This window comes from Zootoca vivipara, chromosome 5, assembly GCF_965207765.1.
Source record: "Zootoca vivipara chromosome 5, rZooViv2.hap1.1, whole genome shotgun sequence".
NCBI lineage: Eukaryota > Metazoa > Chordata > Lepidosauria > Squamata > Lacertidae > Zootoca > Zootoca vivipara.
This window is the reverse complement of record NC_142588.1, coordinates 58,040,523-58,062,501: the sequence shown is the minus strand read 5'-3', so window position 1 is coordinate 58,062,501 and position 21,979 is coordinate 58,040,523. Positions and strand designations below refer to the sequence as shown.

The following is a 21,979-nucleotide window of genomic DNA, read 5'->3' as shown; positions in this document are numbered from 1 at the left end:
CTGCATCAATCATTGAAGACTCAGGTACAATTTACTAGGTTCATGCCTGGAACTGGGGCCTATGTAATTTAGCAGACAGGTAGTGATAGAAAATGAGGGTCCACTAAAACTTGGCTTCAGAGGAATCAGAATCTACTTGATCCCAATGACACTAGACTGGACTTATGATCTAGCCCACTTCAGGGAGGGGAACATGTGTTTAGCATCTTTGTGTGTTGCCTCTCTAATTGCATTTGTGAGTATGCCAAGTACAGTATACATTTGTGTGTGGCCTACACACTACATGGTCCATTCCAGATTATTTCCATAGGATTGATCATATGAGTTTGGTCTAGGACTGCATTGGCTGTATGAAGATCTTCTGTCTCCATGTGAACATGCAGGGACAGTGGAGGTCAGGTGGCTTCTTAGAAATGGAGTTCAAATAGCTGAAGCACTAATAAAAAGGTATATTATGGCACACGTGATTTTGGGTCAGAAAAGTAAGTTTGTACTCTTGGATAAGGTCTGACCTACTAACAGTCTGCTTCAGGTGGCAGCTAATTAAATCACTGCTCTCTATGGAATCTATCACCTTCAAGTGTCTGACTACAGCATTTGCACTCTGAAATCTGAGGCAACTCTTCCTTGGATATTATTTCTTCCAGATATATATGATTAAGCATTAAATTCAAAGTCATCCTATTAACGCAAGGACTAATGCCTACACAGTGGGACTACGTCTCCCTCTCCTTTCCCCACATGTCCCACCTCCAAATCCACTCTGGAGGGTAGGGGGATTCTTCAAAACACATTTGGGGGGGCATGGGTGCCAACTTAAATAAAATACCCACCCTGCATAATCAATCACATGGCATGGCACACACACACACACACACACACACACACACACACGGCAATGGCCATCAACTTTCTCTGCATAGAGGCAGAGAAGAAGTCCCATTTGCTCCGAAAAATCCTAAATATTTTGACAAGGCAGATGAGACTTACTGTTTCCAGTTCCTTGTGAGCCTCAAGGGCAGTGATTTCACGTTCAGACTTTTCCTCCACTTTCTTCAGGATATTCTGTACAAGATGAAGGAAGGTTGTTTTATACATTTCCATAAGAGTTTTTCAATCCTCAAAAGATTAAGACTATGGTTAGGATACTTGTAACAGGTCTGACTATCATTCACCTTTACAATATATATATTGTTTCAAATTCCAGCTCAGAAAGCTATCAAAATAATGTTGTTTTACTCCACTGTTACTGAGTGGATTGGGCTGCCAATGGTAGGTTGTTGATGTTGCTAAACAGGCTCTACTTGAACACATGTATAAAAATGGAGAGAGGAGGCAAAATCTTCTTCCTTTTGACAATTATATTATGGGCATAAAAGGATACATTTCCCCACAAGGAATGTTCCTTGGTGGCGCGTTTCCCTCCCCATTTATGCTCTTCAGTCTCTCAGTGCCCTCAATTTAAGACATGGCAAGGTGGTACTGATACAGTATACGGGAAGAGTAAAACCCTGTTATACCTGTACCAGAAGCTTCAGCCTAGTGATCCTTTGAAAAGGCAAAATCAAGAACGATGAGAAAGGCAGGCCTTTGCATTTCGGATCCAGTTCCAAATGTGAGATCACCTCCCGGAAAGCTGGCTTGTCCTGGCTGACAACAGAGACAGATGGAGAGTGGTGTTTTGTTATTTCCTTGAGTTTTAAACTTGTGTGAGTAACCGACATGTTCTATGTGTGTTTTAATTTTCACAACACTCAGGGTTGGAATTTGGCTTTGTTCTCTCTCTTCTTTTTTTTACAATTTGGGGGAGGGGCATATTAGCACTAAGTGGATTTTGGTTTAAAGTTGGGTCTATTAATAGTCTTTGGGAATGGAAAAATAGGCTTTTAATGTTTAAGCCAGAGTAATGCTTTTACATGTGTAGCACATACAGACTTAGCAGCATATGCTGGGTGTGTGGGTGTGTGTGAATGGGGTGTGTGTCCAAGTGGATGAGTCAGAGGCATAATTATATATCTTTACACAGTTGGATTGTTGCAGTAAGGTGAAATACATATAGTCATAGGAACAAGGCCTTCCATCAAGTGATTTAACCGAGGTAGGCCTAGCTGGAAATGACAAGAGGAAAAACTCATCTGGCATAAACTGGAAGCATCTCAGACTACTGGAGACCTGCCAGGATCTGTCACAGCTACAGCTAGTGTGAATTCAGTGCTACAGAAAGGCACACACTCTTTAGCTCAGATTATTCGCTTTCTCACTGACAGAAAGGCTATTAATGTGAGGGAACTTTCTATTTATAACTAATACCAATATTCATAACTAATACCAAATATTTAGAAGTCTCTGGAACACCCCCATACCCACAAATTATTAATTAACACACTTCATAGGAAGAAGCATACAGGTCTGAGCACCAGCATGATAAAACAACTCAGGCCACAATCAGACTCCAGCTCTATTTGCTGCATTTATTAGTTGCTTTTTTCATGAGAAGTGACCCAAAGCAACTCACAAAATGCTACGAACATTAAAACCAAGCATGAAAAAAACGAAATGAAATGAAATGAAACCTTATCCATAATAAACATAAAAAGGACATAACACACCCCCACTAAAAAATAAGCAACAAAGAGGGCACAAGTATGCCTAATACACTCCAAATTAAGGGCTGGAAGTCTAGGGGAAATAAACCTTTTTGCCTGGCACCTAACAATAGATAATTATGGTGCCAGGAGTACCTCCCTAGGCAAAGCATTCCACAAGGAGCCACCACTGAAAATCCCTGTTCTCATGTTGCCTCCATCCATAACTCCCTCAGAAGAAACACATGAAGAAGGGCCTCCAATGATGAATGCTGGGTTCATGTGGGAAGAGGCAGCCCTTGAGATATTGTGGTCCTGAGGCACACAAGACTGTTAACAGCAAAACAATAACCACTGAGGATGCTGTTCCTGGTGTGGTCCAGCTAAGGTCCCCCCCCCCCCCGGAGCAGAGGGAGGAAAGAATGGAACTAGCAACAGGCCTATGAATTGGCCCTGGAACTGAGAATGGTATGACCATTCACCACATATGTGACTGAGAAAATACTGAACCAAACTTCTACATTAGCTTTTTTTGAAAGAGTTCAAGCTGACTCCACATTCCTGTCCTGTTGTGCTATTGCCTTCTATTAACAGTGGAACACATGTGAATTGCTGCTTTGCTCCCAGTAGTAGATTGGTGCCTCTCACATTCACAATTTGAAAATCAATTCACTGTCCTTCAGTGCCTTGACCGGGATGTCAAAGAGTGCTGAAGCACTTGCACTATGCTAACTTTTAAGTCTGTGCTTGGTCTTATTGACACCTCCTTCTCCACCATACTTCCTTCCCAGTGTTGTCTATATTCAGTCTGTCAAACTGAAGGCAAATGGGATTCTAATCCTTTGTCATCACAGACCTCTAAGTATGCTGATCTAGTCACCTACTATTAAATAATTGACTAGGAGTTCCTTTAGCGAGAACAGAGACTGAATGGCAAGGAGAAGAAAAGGAGCAAGATTGCTATCATTTCCTAGCATTCATAAAACAGCCTAGCTGCTGGTTAGAAGCAGTCACCAAGGTCTGCTTCTATAGGGAATTAATTCGTTTAAGGATTTATCTCTCTTCCTTTGAGCATATTAAAATTCTAGCTATACAATGAAAGCTAGGAATGACTAAATTGCATGATGAGTTATTAGGTTCCCCCCCCCCCCAACCTTACTAGAATAGTAGCTTAATAGCTTACTTAACTCTACTCACTTTCTCGGAAGAGACAAAGTGGCCAAAATAAACATGAAAAAGAAAAAGTATTGAGCTAAACAGTGGAAAATTTCTGAAACATTCAGAGCATTCAAGTAAGCAGCTAAACATTTCCCAGCTTTCATGATCCTTTTAAAATATTTTTATCTTAATGCTTTGGAGGCTTCCAGACCCCTTCTTCTCCTTTGTGAAGGAACCAAATATATAATGCGGGTACATTGAGAAGACTCATTACAAATCCTAGCAGACTACTACCATTAAATTTAAATTATGAAAGCATCCAAAGCAGATTCCCTAATCAAATTCAGCTACACTTGACACAAGGACTTTAATGAATGGATACAGGTAGGTAGCCGTGTTGGTCTGAGTCGAAGCAAAATAAAAAAATTCCTTCAGTAGCACCTTAAAGACCAACTAAGTTTATATTTTGGTATGAGCTTTCGTGTGCATGCACACTTCTTCAGATACACTAGAAACAGAAGTGTCAGACCCTATATATATACAGAGGGTGGTGGGGGTGGGTGGGAATGGGAGATGGGCTGATGGGAGTGGTAAACCTGTAGATGGGTGTTAATGGTTGCTGATGGCTGCAATTAGTCCTGGGCTGAGGTGCTAAAGAAAGCTTGATCATGCATAATGAGATAAGAATCCGATATCTCTATTCATCCCAGGTGCTTCCATGGTTTTAAGCTTGGTAATGATTTCCAATTCAGCAACTTCCCTTTCCAGTCTGTTCCTGAAATTTCTTGTAATAAAACAGCTGCTTTGAGATCTTGTATAGAATGTCCTGGGAGATTGAAGTGTTCTCCTACTGGTTTTTCAGTCTTCTGGTTCCTGATGTCAGATTTATGTCCATTTATCCTTTGGCGTAGGGTTTGGCCTGTTTGTCCAATATAGAGAGCTGAAGGGCACCGTTGGCATTTGATGGCATACACAATGTTAGAAGATGAGCAATTAAATAGTCCTGAGATGGTATGTTGGATGTTAGTCCTGTTGATGGTATGTTTAATGAATGAGCATTTTTAATTTTTAGACTATAAACTTAAACACACTTACTAGAAAGTAAGTTCCATTGAACAGAGGGAGATTTGCTTCCAAGTAAACACACACAGGATTGCACTGGCAAGGAGAAAGGCTGCAATTCTATGCACATTTACTTGGTGGGAGTAAATGGTACTGAATACAGAGGTGGGACAATACCGAATACATATCAGTAAGACTTCTGAATAAACATGCACAGGATCATACTGCTCAAGATTTTTCATTATTCAAAGAGCAAGCTTGGTTTTAAGTAAGAATTCCAGGAGTTTTACATAAGAAATTATTCCCTTTATTGTAAGAAACTTTGCCTCTTTTCACCTTTTTTTTTAAAAAGGCTTTGAATGGAACTTGGAGGAAGTGAGGTTGCTGAAATAAATTAAGGTTGTGAGTCGATTGTAATTTTAAATTGCTTCCACTTCATCATAAGCAAGGGGGACATAAAAGGTTGGCAGTTCAACACTGAAAAATCTTTAGACAAATTGCACATGCCATAAATGCACTCACATGCTTCAAAATGATCTTGCCCAATACAAAACCATTAGAACAGACACAACTATGGATAATTTCATACATTTGTCTTGCAATGATGCAATCAACCAGAGCTATCCTTCCAGTACAATAGATCATTTATAATGGTTAGACATTATAAATGGTTAGACACCCAGTAAAAGATGCATGTTTCAAAATTATGCAAAATGACAATTCACAACTGATTGCATACCAAATCCCAGCTTTCTACCTAGTTATCTCCTATCCAGTGGGGAATGGGATTGCACTGTGAACACCCAAGCACATTTTGGAGAAAAGTTCCTATTAAGCATGGGTGAAAGTTCCTCCCTCTCCCCACCCCTGGTGTGCTAAACCATTTGGCATCTGTTGTCTAATTGGTCGGTCTCAGTTGATGTGCAGTTGATTGGATTTAATAAGCAAGCCATGACTGAATAATTGCACTCACAGAAGTTGCTTATAAGCTCTTTCCTGGTAGGTTTGGTTGGAGACATAGGTTACATACACCGAGAAATGATTAATAGTGTGCTGGTAGACAATGTCGCAGACATCTGAGATCACAATGTTCTCTTCTACTCGCTTCTCAAGGTCCAAGAGGAAACTAAATAAGAAATCCAGAATTAATCATTGACATCAATGTCCACAACAAACATAGCCAACAAACACAAATAATTAAAATGGAGGCTTCTGCTTCCTGTCTTTTTATTTTTATGTACAGTATAAAAATAGATTCTGGAATACTTTTGGCTATGAACCAAATGAAGCATTTTGTTCAAAATTTATTCTGCTAGTCTTTCCAAAACTCAGAGAACGTATCAACCAAGCTAATCTTCGGCTGTCAGTTTTGAGACCAGTCCAGTTATTTTCATTCTATTTTAATAGAAGAGGTCTAACTAATAAGTGGTACAACGTCAGCAATAATTTGATCTTGTACCGCCTTAGAGTGAGACATGCTACCCTCTAGGGGAATTGTGGAGAATTTCACGTGGTTGAAAATAGTTATTGATTAATCCTTGGCAATGACATTTTATGAAGGAAAACTTTATTCCTCCCCACCCCACCCCCATGGAGATCAGGCAAAATGGGGGATATGTGGCTATATGTATACGCTTTTGTAGACACACCATGGCTACTAGCTATGATGGTTATGTTCTGCGCTGCACAATTGGAGGCAGCAATGCTTCTGAATACCAGTTGCTGGAAACCACAGAAGGGGTGAGTGCTCTTATACTTGAATCTTGCTTGCTGATTTTCCACAGGTGCCTAGTTGGCCACTGTGAGAAAAGGATGCTGGATTAGATGAGCCATTGGCCTGATCCAGCAGGCTCTTCTTAAGTTAAATGTATACATGAGACACAAAGTGTCTGATTTCCAGGAAGAGATAGTAGCTTTTTCCTATGTACTGTATAGGTGAGGAAGGGAATAGGCATGTAGATAAATGCATGCAAGCAACTGTGGTATGCATGTCGTGGGTGGCACTGTGGTTTAAACCACTGAGCCTCTTGGGCTTGCCGATCAGAAGGTCAGCGGTTCAAATCCCCATGACGGGGTGAGCTCCCATTGTTCTGCCCCAGCTCCTGCCAACCTAGCAGTTCAAAAGCACACCAGTTCAAGTAGATAAATAGGTACTGCTGCGGCAGGAAGGGAAATGGTGTTTCCATGAGCACTCGTTTTTGTCACGGTGTTCCGTTGTGCCAGAAGCGGTTGAGTCATGCTGGCCACATGACCCGGAAAGCTGTCTGTGGACAAATGCCAGCTCCCTCGGCCTGAAAATGAGATGAGCGCCGCAACCCCATAGTCACCTTTGACTGGACGTAACCGTCCAGGGGTCCTTTACCTTTTCCTTTTGCACGCCATAACAGCAATAAATAATATGGCTTGTTTCTGATTCAGCACTGATCTGAAATTAAGTTAGTCCTCAACTAACTAGCAGAATATACACTGAAAACATATATTAATGAAGACATTAGCAGAATTTGTATGCACAGAATTCTCACTGTATTATCACCTTGAAAAGGGTGAGATTTCCCACAAAACCTATCATGCCAAAAATGAGGACAAACCTGAATAATAACCATGACACTGTTGTTGCTAAGTGAAGGATCAGTTGTACTCTTACCCAGTCACCACAGCACAAAATGAGTGCATACCTAGGCATTACTATTTACCAATGAAAGGTGAGCAGGACAGAATATGACACAACACATGCTTGGGCCTCTGATCCTGGCATCCTTCCTCTATATCTTGCCTGGTCTGAGAGGCCTGCAGCACTGGACTGAAATGGGAGGCAATGCTGCATGATTATAATGCTGAAGAGCAGCAGTGACCAGTCAAATTCGCAGCTCACTACAATGACACCCACACATCTCCCACCCAGGACAATCACATCCCTATAATAGGGAGAGAACTGTGTTTCCACCTGATTTTAAGGCCTTTTATATGTAATCACTTTGGTACAAAATAAAGGACTATGTATGGGATTCAACAACAATGCTGTTTAAGTCAGTATAGTAGTTATGGACATTTCTCTACAGTATAAAAGGGGAAACATTAACTTATAATTTACAGAAGCTGAAAACACTAACAGCCCCCCCAGGGACAGCAACAAACCTGAGATTTAATTCCTACACATATTAATCGCTAAAAGACTTACCGCTCGCTGACTGCCATGACATCGAGGACATTGGAGAAGAGGATGTGAGCCTCTGAAGGATGTAGAAACTTTTTCAATCGCTCGTTTTCCATGAAGTGATATATCAGAAGGTTCAGGCTCTTGTAGTACGAAGCTTCTGAGGTAACCAGTTCAAACATGGCCTGCAGAAGAATTCCAAAATTGTATATGAAGGATGCATAATATAAGTGAAGGCTCTGGAAGCCTCAGTGACGGGTACACACGTCTAGTATTCACAGTCACAGGGCAGAAGCTCACAGCTCTATAGAGTTACCACCACGATTACCAAGCCAGACCACACCATATGGATCTGGATGACAACGAACTTTGGGATGCAGAATTGATGCAGATGGGACTGAACATCCCATCTGGAGTTGCTAATCAAAGTACAGCTACAGCTGAATCAGAACATGTAGGTTTAAAACAACCGCAACCACCTCAGAATGCTTTTTCTAAAGAGCTGAAACTTGAGTATGCTACCTGAAATACTTAATGTTCTAACTGTACAGAAGATACTGTAACAGGGGTGGGGAACTCGAGGACCACATTCCTCCCTGAGCCACCACATTCTGGGGGGCCACATGCCAGTGGTGGGGGGCCAGAGGCAAAACTGAGCACAGCAAGGAATGTGAATTTTGCCATTCTCCTTGGCAACAACAGGGATTCCTTCCTTCTTTCCTCTCCAATCAGTGACGACACTGCAAAGACTTTGTCAGTGACACTGTCACGCAGCTAAATCTGACAGGCTATATGTGCTGCATCATTATAGTGCTTGCTGGTGGAAAAATGGTGCCAAACTGCCAAAAAAAAACCACAAAAAACTAAGGGAGGACATTTAAAAAAGAGCTTTTGACACCTGACTTTCCAGTTCAACAAATAGTGGTGTGCAAAAAATGTGGTACAACACTACAAGCAACATTTTGAATATATTAATTACGTTCAATAAATGTTCATATTACTGTAATCAGTTTCATAACTGCATTCAGTCATGAAAAAGCAGCAAAGGAAGTCCAACTCCTAATGTAACATTTAAGTTCCAATTCTTACATAACATTTGTCTTCTGTAGTGAAATACTGGTGTAAAATGCACATAACCTTTGTAGGGGGGGGAGAGAATCAGTGTTAGTAGCCTCATTTTTACACACTTCCCTGCAAAAATCTATTTGGATTTTCATTCCGGTATTATCCAAGGATAATTCTCTGTGGCAGAAAAAAAATGGTGCAAGTCCAGGATGACTAGGTTTTAAATCAATGCACACAGCAAAGACCAGAGTTTGGATGTGAACTGGAATAGGGTACAACAAAGTATTAAGACTAAAATCACCAAGAAGGAAGAAATGTATTTAGAATTGCCAAAATAAGTGTTATGGCCTTCAAGCTCACTCACTGCTTTGAACAGCTCAGTGCTTAGCATCATCATTAATAAGTATTTTTATGATATAGTAATAGATTTAGGAATTCATATAATTGCTAAGTAGTTGTTCCGAGTCTTCTCCATTACAGTCACATTCTCCATGCCAGACCAGTACAAGAACCTGAGTACCAGTAATGTCTCCTCTCTGGCTTGTCTCCTCTGCATCTTTCAATTATTTTCCATATAGCTTAAGAATGACGTTGGTGATTCATTCTCAACAGATGTTTAGATAATTAAAGCTATCCGTCACTTTTATAATTATTCCATTAGTTTTCCTTTTCTTTCCTTATAACCCCTAGCAGTTTAAAATATTTCAGCCCACTATCTTGTGCAGTTAGTCTAATTTTCAATTAGAACCAGCATTTGTGTTTATTGGAAACCTATATCCCTAATTCCCCCCGCTTTGTCTCACACCAAAACCTGTTTGGACAGGCTTAAAAACAGAAACATGGTGATCCAGATCTAGATTTAGGAACATTGTATGTACTAGCAGACATTTCCTTTCTTTCTTTACAGATGCGTAGTTAATTCTTTCAGCCTTTGTGCGCTTTTCACTATTATGGATAGTGATAGATTCACCGCTGTCAACCTTTTCAAAATAACTTTATCACTCACTTTCTAAGCAGTTTACTTTTTCCATCGCTTGAGGACACAACATCCATTCCAATTCATTTTTCATTGCCTATGGTCTTTTGTCGCTTTATAACTTATAACACTTATATAATTCCCTTTTCTTAGCATTGATCAACCAAAATTTCCCTATATTGCTTTAAATATGGTCTGTACTGTTTTAGGTATAAATCTTTGTTGGGCACAAGAATTCTGTCTTGTTCTGTAGTTGCTGCAGTATGCATAAAGGCCTGAGCCACAATTGCTTCAATGCCAACCTGCGTAAAGCAAGGGTAAATAGTTCCCAATAGCTGCAGTATTAGAAGCTGTAGTGGGATAGGGTATAAGAGGCTTGAAAGCAAACTGCCACCCCACTCCAAAAAAAAACTCATTTCCCATCATTTTAATCAGTCAGTTCCAGAGCCCCTTGTGCTAGTGCTGTTACTGTGCCACTTGGACTCAATGCAGACCCCTTTCAGAGTAGCCAGAACCTTTCCAGTTGCCATTAGTGCCAACATTTGGGTCAGCTCCCCTGTATATGTGCCAGATTACATATGGCAACTACATCTGGTTATTATTAGGCATTAAAAAATAACAAATGCTTTTAACTTTAATTTAATCCTGAATAATGAATATACAGTGGTGCCTCACTTAACGAATGCCCTGCTTAACAAAATTTCCGCTTAACGAAAGGATTTTTCCAGCGGAGATTGCCTCGCTAGACGAATTCATTTTATGAAAAATTCGTCTAGCGAATCGCGGTTTCCCATAGGAATGCATTGAAATTCAATTAATGCGTTCCTATGGGCAATTTTTTTTAAAAAAAAAATATCAATGCATTCCTATGGGATTCACTAGACAAATTTTTCATTATAAGAAAAGACCCTTGGAATAAATTAAATTCGTCTAGCACCTTGCTGTGACTCTTACCTACTTCCCTATGAAACCTTAAACAGTACCCTTGATTATTGCACTTCGTTGCAATTGCTCATCTTCAAAGTTGGCTCTCCCCCCCCAAAAAAACAAAAAACAAAAAAGTGGCTCTGATTCTCCATCCTAGGAAGCTCTCATGTACTATTTAGAACAAAAATTTGTTAAAGTTGCTATAGGCCACCATTCTAGTTTCATTGTTCTTTGTGGAACATCACAGTGTCTTCAATTATGGCCTTGAAAAAAGTTGGACCTGTATAACCGCGTCTTGACTGACGTATTAGGCTGAAACAACATGTTATGTATGATGTCACTGAAAAGGATACTTCTATGTCAAGTTCTCCCCCCTTTTTCAAACAATATCAACACCTCAACAACCATTTTTTGTTGTTGTTGCATTTTTTGGTATATTTATACAATATGTATTTATTTTGTCGTATTCTGGAGCCGACTGCCACTTCACAGGTAAGATTCACCTTCTGTTGTGTGGGCAGGATGGTCTCTCCCCTTACCTGGCTGATCCCCTGGCAACGTCTCCCCAGGTGGGATTGGGCGATTGGCTGAGGTAGACGGAGACCTCCAAGTATGCAACCTGGGGAGGATGAGGCCAGCCCAAACTACCAGGAGTCACACTGGGATCCCGGGGGGCTGCGCACGACCACACAAAAGGCACCCCCCATTTCATGTGGGGAGCGGTCATTTATTTTACAAGTATCTCTTCTAGCATCTAGCATCTCTTCTGCCTCTATTGAGATCTATTCATTTTGAATTGCTATACTTTAATATACTTGTTAAATTTTCTGCTATTTTAACTGCAGCACATACTATAAACAAGCATAAGGCACAAAGCTATTTAAATTAAGCCATATTTCAGCTCAATCTGCCCCAGTTATGATATGAAAGCAAGGCGAAGAAAATAATCACCATCATTAATTCCGCAATATCTGCCTTCCAAAGCTCTCAGATTTTGAACTTAAAACATCTATAGACTAAGAATTACTAAATAGGAAATGATACGAACACTCAGGCTGGTCATACAAAGTGTAAATAAGAAATGGTTGACCTTTCCTGGGAGTTAAAATCCCTTCTTGGAGCAAGGAGCCTGTCATTACTCCTACAACTCTTCAACTATTTTTAGACTTAATAAAATCAGCCAAAAACAGGAAAAAATAGGCAATGCTGCGGTTATGGCAGCAAGGCATAACATCAGACGACCACCACTGTCATATTCCATTGAGTTCAATGACGTTTATGCCCAGGCAAGTGCATATGGATTGCAGCTATATGTCAACCATGGGGACATATATAGTGATTGCTCCAGTTTTGTGCCTTATGGAAGTATGCATATTCTCCACCATTAAAAATAATGCACCAAGGTAACCAAAATGCTTTGCCCAGAAAAGCTGAACTCTGACCATTTTAAGCCTATTTTGTGTGTGTACAACTATAAAGATTAGAAATTTCCTTTAAAAACTACCATAGCAGCTGAAATATTCAGGATGCTGAATTCTGAATTCCCAACAATTCCATTGTGCTGTTCTGCATTTACACTATGTATGATTCTACACATTAAAAAGACTTTACTGAATCAAAACAAAGAACATTTAAAAGGCCACATTGGATCAAAACAAAGATCCGTCTAGCCCAGCACTCGTTGTACCACAGTAAAAGCCTGCAGATTGTATTTTCTCCAGCTCCTAAATATTCTTTTCCTGATGACTACATCCATACAGAGTATTCCAAATGTGCTCACTGGATTATCCGTATTGAAGAGCATATGTACTTCAATGTATAACAGGTGGTGAGGTACAAAACAAAACAGGGCTTCTGCACCTTTAATAGTTATGCAGAAGAGAGGTAATCGCATCTTTCACACAGGTATTAAATTTGCTACATTATTATTATTATTATTATTATTATTATTATTATTATTATATTTATTTATTTGCATGCTGCCCATCTGACTGGGTTGCCCCAGCCACTCTGGGCAGCTCCCAAGAGAATATTAAAAACACAGTAAAACATTAAAAATTAAACAAAAACTTCCCCTTGATTCCCCCCACCCCCAGTAAGGATTTTTCTTGTATACGTTTAACAGCTCTATTATTTTCTCTTGGCTGGCTCTATTTTTAGCTTTCTGTCTTGTTTGTTTTGCTGCATAGCTTACATTTTACTGCTTTTACTTTGATTATAAGCTGCACAGCCCAAAATGAACAACTAATAAATAGATGTTTGGTGGAAAGAACTATTAAGGCAATCTACACAGAAATGTCTGACTGGTTAGTAATTTCCTGGAGCCTCTGACATGCTTCTGAGAAAATTGATATGACATTGTTTACCTCCAAATTATTAAATAATTAAGTGATAAGTTATGCACAGTACTTTGATTATAAGATCAAGAATTCTATCATTTGAGATTCTGAAGGACTCTTTGGTGAAAGCCATCCATTCCCAGTGAATGACTAAATTATGGTTTAGTTTCTCAGTTCATCTAAAAACTGTCATTTCTGAATAAAAGAAAGGGAGCTTCTTCCAACATCTTTCACAATAAGGACTGATGCAATTAATTAATTTGCATTCTCTGCAATTTCTTTCTCTCTTTCTAACAGAAATCTTATAGAGGTTTAAAAGGGAAGGGAAGGGAAGGTTCAAGTTCAATACCATACCTTCCAGGACAGAAATTGAGAGGCAGCTTTTTCCTTCCACTCTCCTTCTTTGTACCTAGTTATCAGTTTTGGTTTGGGGTTTTTCTTTCATCCTCCCCCCAATTGCATTCAATGGGAAGCCAAATTGCTATGCCGGGGGAATTACGGGATATTTTGCCATTCGGGATAACAGCGGGAAACGGATTTAAATACGGGGGTTTCCCGCGAAAAACGGGAGACTTGGCAGCTGTGACCTTCAGGGCTAGTGCAGGTTTTTTTGCTTGTTAAGGCTGTGCCAGGAGAATGGGAGTGTGTCCATCCCTTGCCCTAACAGCCTATTGACAGCAGAGCTTTTTTTTATACCACAGTGAGAAGGCCTCCATCTCCACCTATGGAGAAGGATATACAGGTAGTCCAATGGTCCTTCAGTCACACTTCCATAGAGTTTATTACAGCTCTCTCATGCCTTTTTGTCTGCTTTATTGCTTTTGGTGTACTTAAAGACACTTGCATTATCAGTATTAGCAACTTTAGCCCTGGGCTTTGTCTTTCATTAATGTTACTATAGCAGCCCAACCCTGTTCTAGAGGCAGCAACAGGCAGGGATTGAGAAAAAAAACAGGATGGCCCTGACTTTTCAAAAGCAAGGAAAGTAAATTAAAGATTTCACAAAACAGTCAATGAGATTAACATTAAACTGTGTCATTTTGTATTAAATGAGTCAACCCACAGAGTTTTCCACTAAAATGTCAGCAGTGCAATGCTCCTTTCATCCACCCTTCCCTGCAGCTGTATTACCTCTTGAAGTTTGATCTCATCTGGCTGGAGAATATTCAGAACACCACTGCTCCTGACTTCTGGAAGATCTTGCCACAAATTAAACCTGGAAGTGGAATTCCTGAGCAAGCATATCTGGGGAACAGCCTTGCTTTCTTCGGTATTTGTGGCTTCTGTCTGTGATGCTGTGTCTTCAGTAGCTGTGCATTCTTCTGCATCTGTCTGTGAATCCTGCAGCCGCCTGGTTTCAATCTCCTGACGTGTAGATTTATCCCGATATTCTTGATACAAGAGCCCTACAAAGCACCAAAGCACACATATTTGTTCTTTGAATGTCTCCTCCTCCAGAGCCATGTCCTGATCGAGCAACAGTAGTTGCTACTGCACAAATTGTGAATATTGTGTATCCTGGCTGCTTCAGTCAGAACAGCTTAGAAAAAGGAGAGCTGGAATCTGAAACAATGTTAGAGTAGTGATTCCAAATACCTAGTCTCCAGGATTGTGTTTTAAATCAGTATCATCATACAAGCCATTGAAAGATGGCTGCAGAACAAATAGCTCTAGTTGATGCAAGCAAAAGAAAAGCCAAAACTTAGAGTCATTAGCCTATCCAACCTGGGGGATTTCCTGCCCAATCCCAAATATGATGCTCAATCTGACTCTGAGCATGACAAAACCCACCCAATTAGACTGCAATATTCTAGTCTCTTGGACATGCCTAGGACTAAATATTGCATATTAGCTAAAGCCACCAAATAGCAATTAAGAACAGCTCAACTCAGGCCAAGGTCAGTTGTCATGCTGGTCCAAAATCTAGAGTATAATTTGGAGATAAGGAATGGGTACATGGTCCTCTCCCTCTTTTGCCTTTCATGTTCTTCCCTTTCATGGCTTGCAATATCATAGCCTGCTGTGATGTCTAAATTGGGCAAACTTTGGCTAGTTCTAAACAGGAATTGTTTCTAAACTATTATTTTAAACCATGGTTTGAAATGGTTTGCAAATCATAGTTTGGAAGCAATCTTTGTTTCTGCTAACCAATGTTCTGGTCACAGATGCAAGGGACACGACTGTACTGAGAGCACATAATTTCAAATTGTCACTTGACCTGATCCAGCAACTTCACCAACTTGTTGACAATGAAGGAATAGATAATGAAACCTGTCGGACCCCACAATTCACAATGAGATACAAGGTCTTCCAACTATGGTAACTATGTTACCTTCAAAAAACAAATTTTAACAGCGCAAGAATGCTCCTGCAATTGTGTATCAGGTTGTGCAGAAATATGAGGAATACTTCACAATTAGGACCCAGGTGGCGCTGTGGTTAAACCACTGAGCCTAGGGCTTGCTGATCAGAAGGTCGGCGGTTCGAATCCCTGTGACGGGGTGAGCTCCCGTTGCTTGATCCCTGCTCCTGCCAACCTAGCAGTTCGAAAGCACGTCAAAATGCAAGTAGATAAATAGGAACCGCTACAGCGGGAAGGTAAACGGCGTTTCTATGTGCTGCTCTGGTTTGCCAGAAGCGGCTTTGTCATGCTGGCCACATGACCTGGAAGCTGTACGCCGGCTCCCTCGGCCAATAATGCGAGATGAGCGCGCAACCCCAGAGTCGGTCACGACTGGACCTAATGGTCAGGGGTCCCTTTACCTTTACCTTTTAGTATCATAAAAGACCACTGAAAATAGTAATAATATATAGTAACAGTAATAACCAAATCCCACTATTTCTTATGGGATTTCAAGAATACCACAGCGTTTGACAAAATTTATTTTGGATTTTCACTGGGCCTGCCCTATAAGAGGAGAATAAAATCTTCCACCAGATAAAACTATAAATCCTATTATAAATAAATTAGCACCAGTTTGTGCTAATTTCTTGCAAGCCACTCCATTCATTTGAAAGTTAAATGCAATTTAAAATGGCTTTCCTCTTCAACTCCAGTAAGCAGAGAATGGACTTTTTAAAAAGTATATTTATTTCAGTACAATTTTACATTTTATCTCATGTAAAGAAAATCAAAATTGTAACTCATGAACTGCTTCACATACCTCTGTGTCAAGTACTTTAATATTTCTGTATACTAAACTATATTTAGCTTATAATCTTAGATAATACACATGATTTATAATGGGGAAGTGGTATAAGGAACGAGCTTTTTCCCATAGTGTAAGTATATTCAGTAATCGCTTCTTTCTGGAACACTATTCAGAATGGGATTAAAATAGCAGTAGGAGAAACTGTACCTTGGAAACCATGTACTTTCCTGTTAGCTTCCCACACTTAACTGAAAATGAGAGATTACACTTAAATGTATTGTGCTGTTCTAGTGAAATTATACTTGCATAATTCTACTTGAACTATGTTATTACATATTTTCAAAAGCTGATTATTTCTTTTTGTAAATAATCAAGGCTATGCTTAGCATTAAACAAAACCATGAGTATGGTAAAGGAATGGGATGGGAAAAAATAATACTTTAGTGATTTTGGTTGGAGACAGTAATTATATATCAAGTGACTACGAGAAGGCTTCTTTCTGAAAGAGAAGCATATACCTTAACTATTTGCTGGTCAGGCAGTATAAAGCTCAAGAGAGGTAATAAACAAGTCACAATATTGAAAAGACATAATTATGCCTCTATAGGGATATGGTGCTCTGGCGTGCTCTGGTCCATGGGGTCACGAAGAGTCGGACACAACTAAATGACTAAACAACAAGGGATATGGATAGTTCAGCTGGTAAGAGCATGGTACTGATATCACCAAGGTTGCCAGTTCAACCCCCTTATGGGGCAGCTGCATATTCCTGCATTGCAGGGGGTTGGACTAGATCAGGCATCCCCAAACTGTGGCCCTCCAGACGTTTTGGCCTACAACTCCCATGATCCCTAGCTAACAGGACCAGTGGTGAGGGATGATGGGAATTGTAGTCCAAAACATCTGGAGGGCCGAAGTTTGGGGATGCCTGGACTAGATGATTCTTAGGGTCCCTTCCAGTTCTACAATTGTATGAATGGAACCAGAAGATCATCAAAAAGCAGAATCTTACCTACTCATATATGCTATCAGTATGCTCAGATATTCCAGATATCATTTTCTTGAATGTAAAATGGGATGGGTTTTTTTATACTGCTGTCATGGAAAGACAAGCTTTGGTCCCCACTTCACAAGCCCCCTTTATTTACACCATCCGATATGAACGCCACTGCACTGCAAGTGATAACAACAAGCATAAGGATGATGAGAGCTGGTACGATGCTAGCAAAGACAGGCAGCTCAGTTCTTTTATGAGAAACAATAGCATATACTGCTGCTGCTGGTGCCTTAAATAGTTCAGGAATAATGCTCTGAAACGATCTTGCTTAGATGGCCTATTTTTGGAGGGAAAATTGTCCTCCAAAATTACTGCTCAGAAGTGTCAAGGGTCTTTGGGGTGGGGAATGTTTTTTTTTACAAATCTCAAATTTATTTCCGGTGTGTATTATGTTTCTTAACGACATATGAACACATACTCATTAATTTCACCCATAGGAAAACAAAGCGTGTTATCCAGTTTTATTGAAAGTGGGAAATTTGCAGCCAACTACTCCTGCCTCTATGTTTTGCTCTACTGTATATAGTACAGCAACAATCCTATGCATGTTTATGCAGTAATAAGTCTTACTGAGGTGGATATGACTTAGGGGCTAAGGTCATATGAGATTCATTTGCACACACTAGAACCTCCAATGCCATTTTAAAAGAAAAAGAAAAATAACTTTCCCAGAAGGAGGAACATTTGACTGTAACTAGTAGCACACACGACTGCAGCCTGAGTGTTTGTCTTACCTATTTGCTCAATGAAGTTTTTCCAAGAGTCAGCTGTCATGGGATGAATCACTTGTAGAGCCTCGGGGAAAGCAGCCGGGCAGTCGGGATGCACAGGGCTTTCTTCGGAACTAGAAACTGGTCCAGCCATGGAAGGAGACTCACTTTGGGTGAGAAAAACAACAGCAACAAACCAAGGAGTATGGATGGCTGTTCTGTTTCCTTCCCACCCTACTGGCAGAATCAGTTCGGGCTAACAGCAGCGACTACATGGGCTGCAAGTGCTCTTAAAGGGACCAAGGTAAATAAACCAAACTTAAAAGACTCCGGGATCTATCACGCCCTCACTGCCCCGGTCCCTGGGCTCCCTCCCAGAAAGAAAGGGAAAATCTAGTAAGCCCCTGCTGAAGTGAAGCAGTCGAAAGGAAAGGAAGGATGGGGTTCACGGCCCCGGGGGGCAACAGAAAGGAGGGCGAATGAGGAATCAACCTTTCCTAGGGAGGTGCAAGCCAATGATAACATTGCAAAAAGGAGAGGTGCCGGGGCTCACACACTCCCTGGTGTGCTATAACCCCCTCCCCCCCCACCTCGGAAAGTTCTGGTCTCTGGTCCCTCACAGCACTAAGGGGAGGGGCAGAGGGAACAACTTCCACGCCCCGACTCAGAAGCGCGGGAGTGAGTGGCCGAGCTGGGGCGAGGCGGGGAGGGCAGCGGCTGCTTTAACCCTCGCTCCCTCGTCCGAGAAATGGACGGGAAGAGAAATGGAGGTCGATCCGAGGAGGGCAGCCGCGAGGAGACCTGGAAACTAAGCCTCCGGACTTGGCGACGGGTGCCTGCGGGGGAGTCCAGAGGGGAGCTCTGCTCCACATTCCCTACACAGGGGGCGGGCAGTCGTGCGGGGCACGCGGCGGCTTGTCCCAAAGACCAGCGAACTTCCCGCCCTCGAGTCTTTAGAGCCCGGCAGCAAGCCGAGGTCGACGTCGAAGGGGGAGCCCCATGCTCCGGAGGGCGAACGGCTCTCCTCCTCTTTGGCTCACCTGCCGGGCGGGCGGGCTCCGGCCACGCTCTCCGCGGAGCCTTCATGGTCCAGGGCGCAGGCAGCGCTGAGCGCGGCAGCTAGGAGCTCCATGCGAGGCGGCGAAAGCGACGGCAGTAGCAGCGAGTCCTGCAGCGAGCGGCTGCTGCTGCTACGGAGCGATTCCGCAGCAGGCGCGGGGCTGGGGGAGTCCGGGCGGTTGCCACGGTAACCGGGGTAGGAAGGGAGCAGCCTGCGCGGGAGGGGGAAATAAAAGAGAGAGAGAGAGAAAAGAAAGGTCGGTGGCGCGCGAGGGGGAGGGAGGCCGCCGCCGCCGCCGCCCCCTCTGCGCTTTCCCTCGCCTTATTACTCCTGAGCAGCTCCCGAGCGCCCACTTCTTCCGCTCAATCCCCGAACAGCCACCTTCCTAAAGAAGGCGAAATGTCTCGAGTGACCTCCCCACACCCCTCAGTTTTTGTCCTGTTCCCCACACCCCTCAGTTTTTGTCTGGGGCGCACACGGTGGAGAACAGCATGCGGTGCGGAGATGTCCCTCGCAGCTGCGCCCAAAACTCAAGAGAAAGCCCCAATCACCCCCGCGCACTGGTCTTTAACGAGACCCACCACCCCGCGCGCCCCAAAAAGAGATAGGCGCACCGCTGCAAACAGGTAATCTCCACGCAGAAGAACGGACACCTCTGTTTCCCCCAGGAGTCCGGAAAACACTTGGGAGGGGTTGTGAGTGGGTGTTCCTTAGAAACTAGCCTATCCTTTTAGCCCATAATTGTCCTCTCTCTGACTGGCAGACTCTCTCCAAGGTCTTGCTCAGTACAGTCAGCTCTGCCACCTGAGATCCTGTAGTGCCAGGGATTGGACCCAAGAGCTCTCCTGTGCAACAGACAACTTGTATAAGCCTGTTAACGGGAACACTTAACCCTATAAAGGCTTCAATGATCACACTCAGAATGGTAAAAGGAAGGGTTTTAGTTCCCCCTCCCTTTCATGGCACGCTTATGTTCAGGATCCCGCTTTGTATTTTCGTGTGGAAAATCGGGCAATAATGGTAATTATTATTAAATATTTTTTTTATACCCTGCCTTTTCCCCTGGTGGAACGCAAGGTGGCTTACATATAAAAATGTTCCAACTGCAGCAGTTCAACCAATGATACAGTTTGTGGCGTTTGCCACATGCATTGACATGGCTTTTCATCCTGAATGAAGTCAGCCTCTTATTAGGACTGTACAATTTATAGAAGTCTACCACTGGTTATTAGTCATGATAGCTAAAATGATACATCCATGTTCCAAGAGAACATATCTGCAGGCAAACGACAATAGATAGGTTTCCTCACGAGTTTCTCAGGGCTATCTGCCTGACCACTCTGAAGGCACAATGCTGGATTATAATAAGGATGTTAGCTCTCATCCAGCAAAGAGATTACAATGTTCATCTGATGTCCACTTTGCATTCTCTTGCAAGCTGGAGTGTAGGAGGAGAGTTATTTTCTTCTATTTCTTTCTATTTTGGTGCACTTATTTTTACAGAATGAAAATTAATAATTGAATTCACTGTCATCCAAAGATACAAAGCTAGCCAGATCTAAACTACAGAAAGACATGTCAATTCTGGTTTGTTTGTTTTTTAAAGAAAATCTCAGCAGTCTCTTCCCTCATTACCTCTGAGTTCCTAGCTCTGCAGAAATTCCACAAAAACACAGGAAAATAATACATGCTACAAAAACCCTTCTTGATTTGGACTTCAATGTTATATGTTCTGATTCAGGGATATTTTTCAAGCATCAGCATTTTAATTTCTGTGCCATGTGCCAAATTGGAGCAAACACATCTTCCTCTAGAAATTTATGCCAAGCTTGAGAACTGAAAGAAAAACTCAGAAACGGGGCACATTTTGTATAAAGACTAGTTCTCATCTGCCTCTTTGGAAATTATGCAAACAGTAGGAAATAAGAATTATGAAATATAGGCAATAGTGTTACATAACCTATATCTGTATTCCTGGGTTTAAAGAAAAGTCAATTATTTTTCAATATTTTAGATATTTTAATATTTTAGATACACACACACACACCGAGAGAGAGAGAGAGAGACTGTATTAGAACAGTTTGGATAAAATTATTTCACTTAAATTGGTATCCACTTGGGTCAAGTTACATGAACAATTTAGCTGTATACTGGTATTGCTTGAGCACACAGTTTGACCCATATTGTATGTGCAATTGAGAAATACCGTAAGGGGTGGTGGTGAGGTTAAAATGATTTTGCTACTTGAAGGGTTTGGCAGCTCATAAAAGGGGCAGGGCAGGGTGGGTTGGGCATTTGGATACGTTTTATGTTCCAGTCAGCTAATTTTAGTGGATGGAAGTAAATACAGTCATACCTCATGTTACGTCCACTGTGGGTTATGTCTTTTCAGGATGCGGATGCGCTGAACCCAGAAGTCCCGGAACAGGTTACTTCTGGGTTCGGCGCATGCGCAAAAGCACTAAATCACGCTTTGTGCATGCGCAGAAGCACTGAATTGCGTCACACGTGTGTGCAGACGCAGCGCTTCAGGATGCAGCCTTTTCATGTTGCAAACGGGCCTCCGGAATGGATCCCGTTTGCAACCAGAGGTACCACTGTATTGGATGGTATTGTGTATAGAGGGGCATATGTGCATGCCCAAGTTTGTGGGTAGCTATAGCCTAGTACAGGGTGCGTCTTTTAAAAGAGGCCCCGTGGAACATGTGTACTCTGTATCGACGGGGCCTCTTTT

At 41.8% G+C, this 21,979-nt stretch overlaps 1 protein-coding gene across 1 annotated transcript in view; it reads right to left on the bottom strand.

Moving 5' to 3' along the window:
• NGEF (neuronal guanine nucleotide exchange factor) overlaps window positions 1–21,979 on the bottom strand; it is a 59,778-nt gene that overhangs the window by 10,853 nt on the left and 26,946 nt on the right. The window contains exons 4-10 of the mRNA XM_035133109.3: window positions 19,226–19,456; window positions 18,210–18,352; window positions 14,398–14,672; window positions 7,984–8,144; window positions 5,779–5,931; window positions 1,521–1,650; window positions 991–1,065 (exon numbers count right to left, since the gene is read on the bottom strand). Of these exons, the coding sequence (XP_034989000.2) occupies window positions 991–1,065; window positions 1,521–1,650; window positions 5,779–5,931; window positions 7,984–8,144; window positions 14,398–14,672; window positions 18,210–18,352; window positions 19,226–19,456 (1,168 nt within the window). The remainder of the gene's footprint in view (window positions 1–990; window positions 1,066–1,520; window positions 1,651–5,778; window positions 5,932–7,983; window positions 8,145–14,397; window positions 14,673–18,209; window positions 18,353–19,225; window positions 19,457–21,979) is intronic.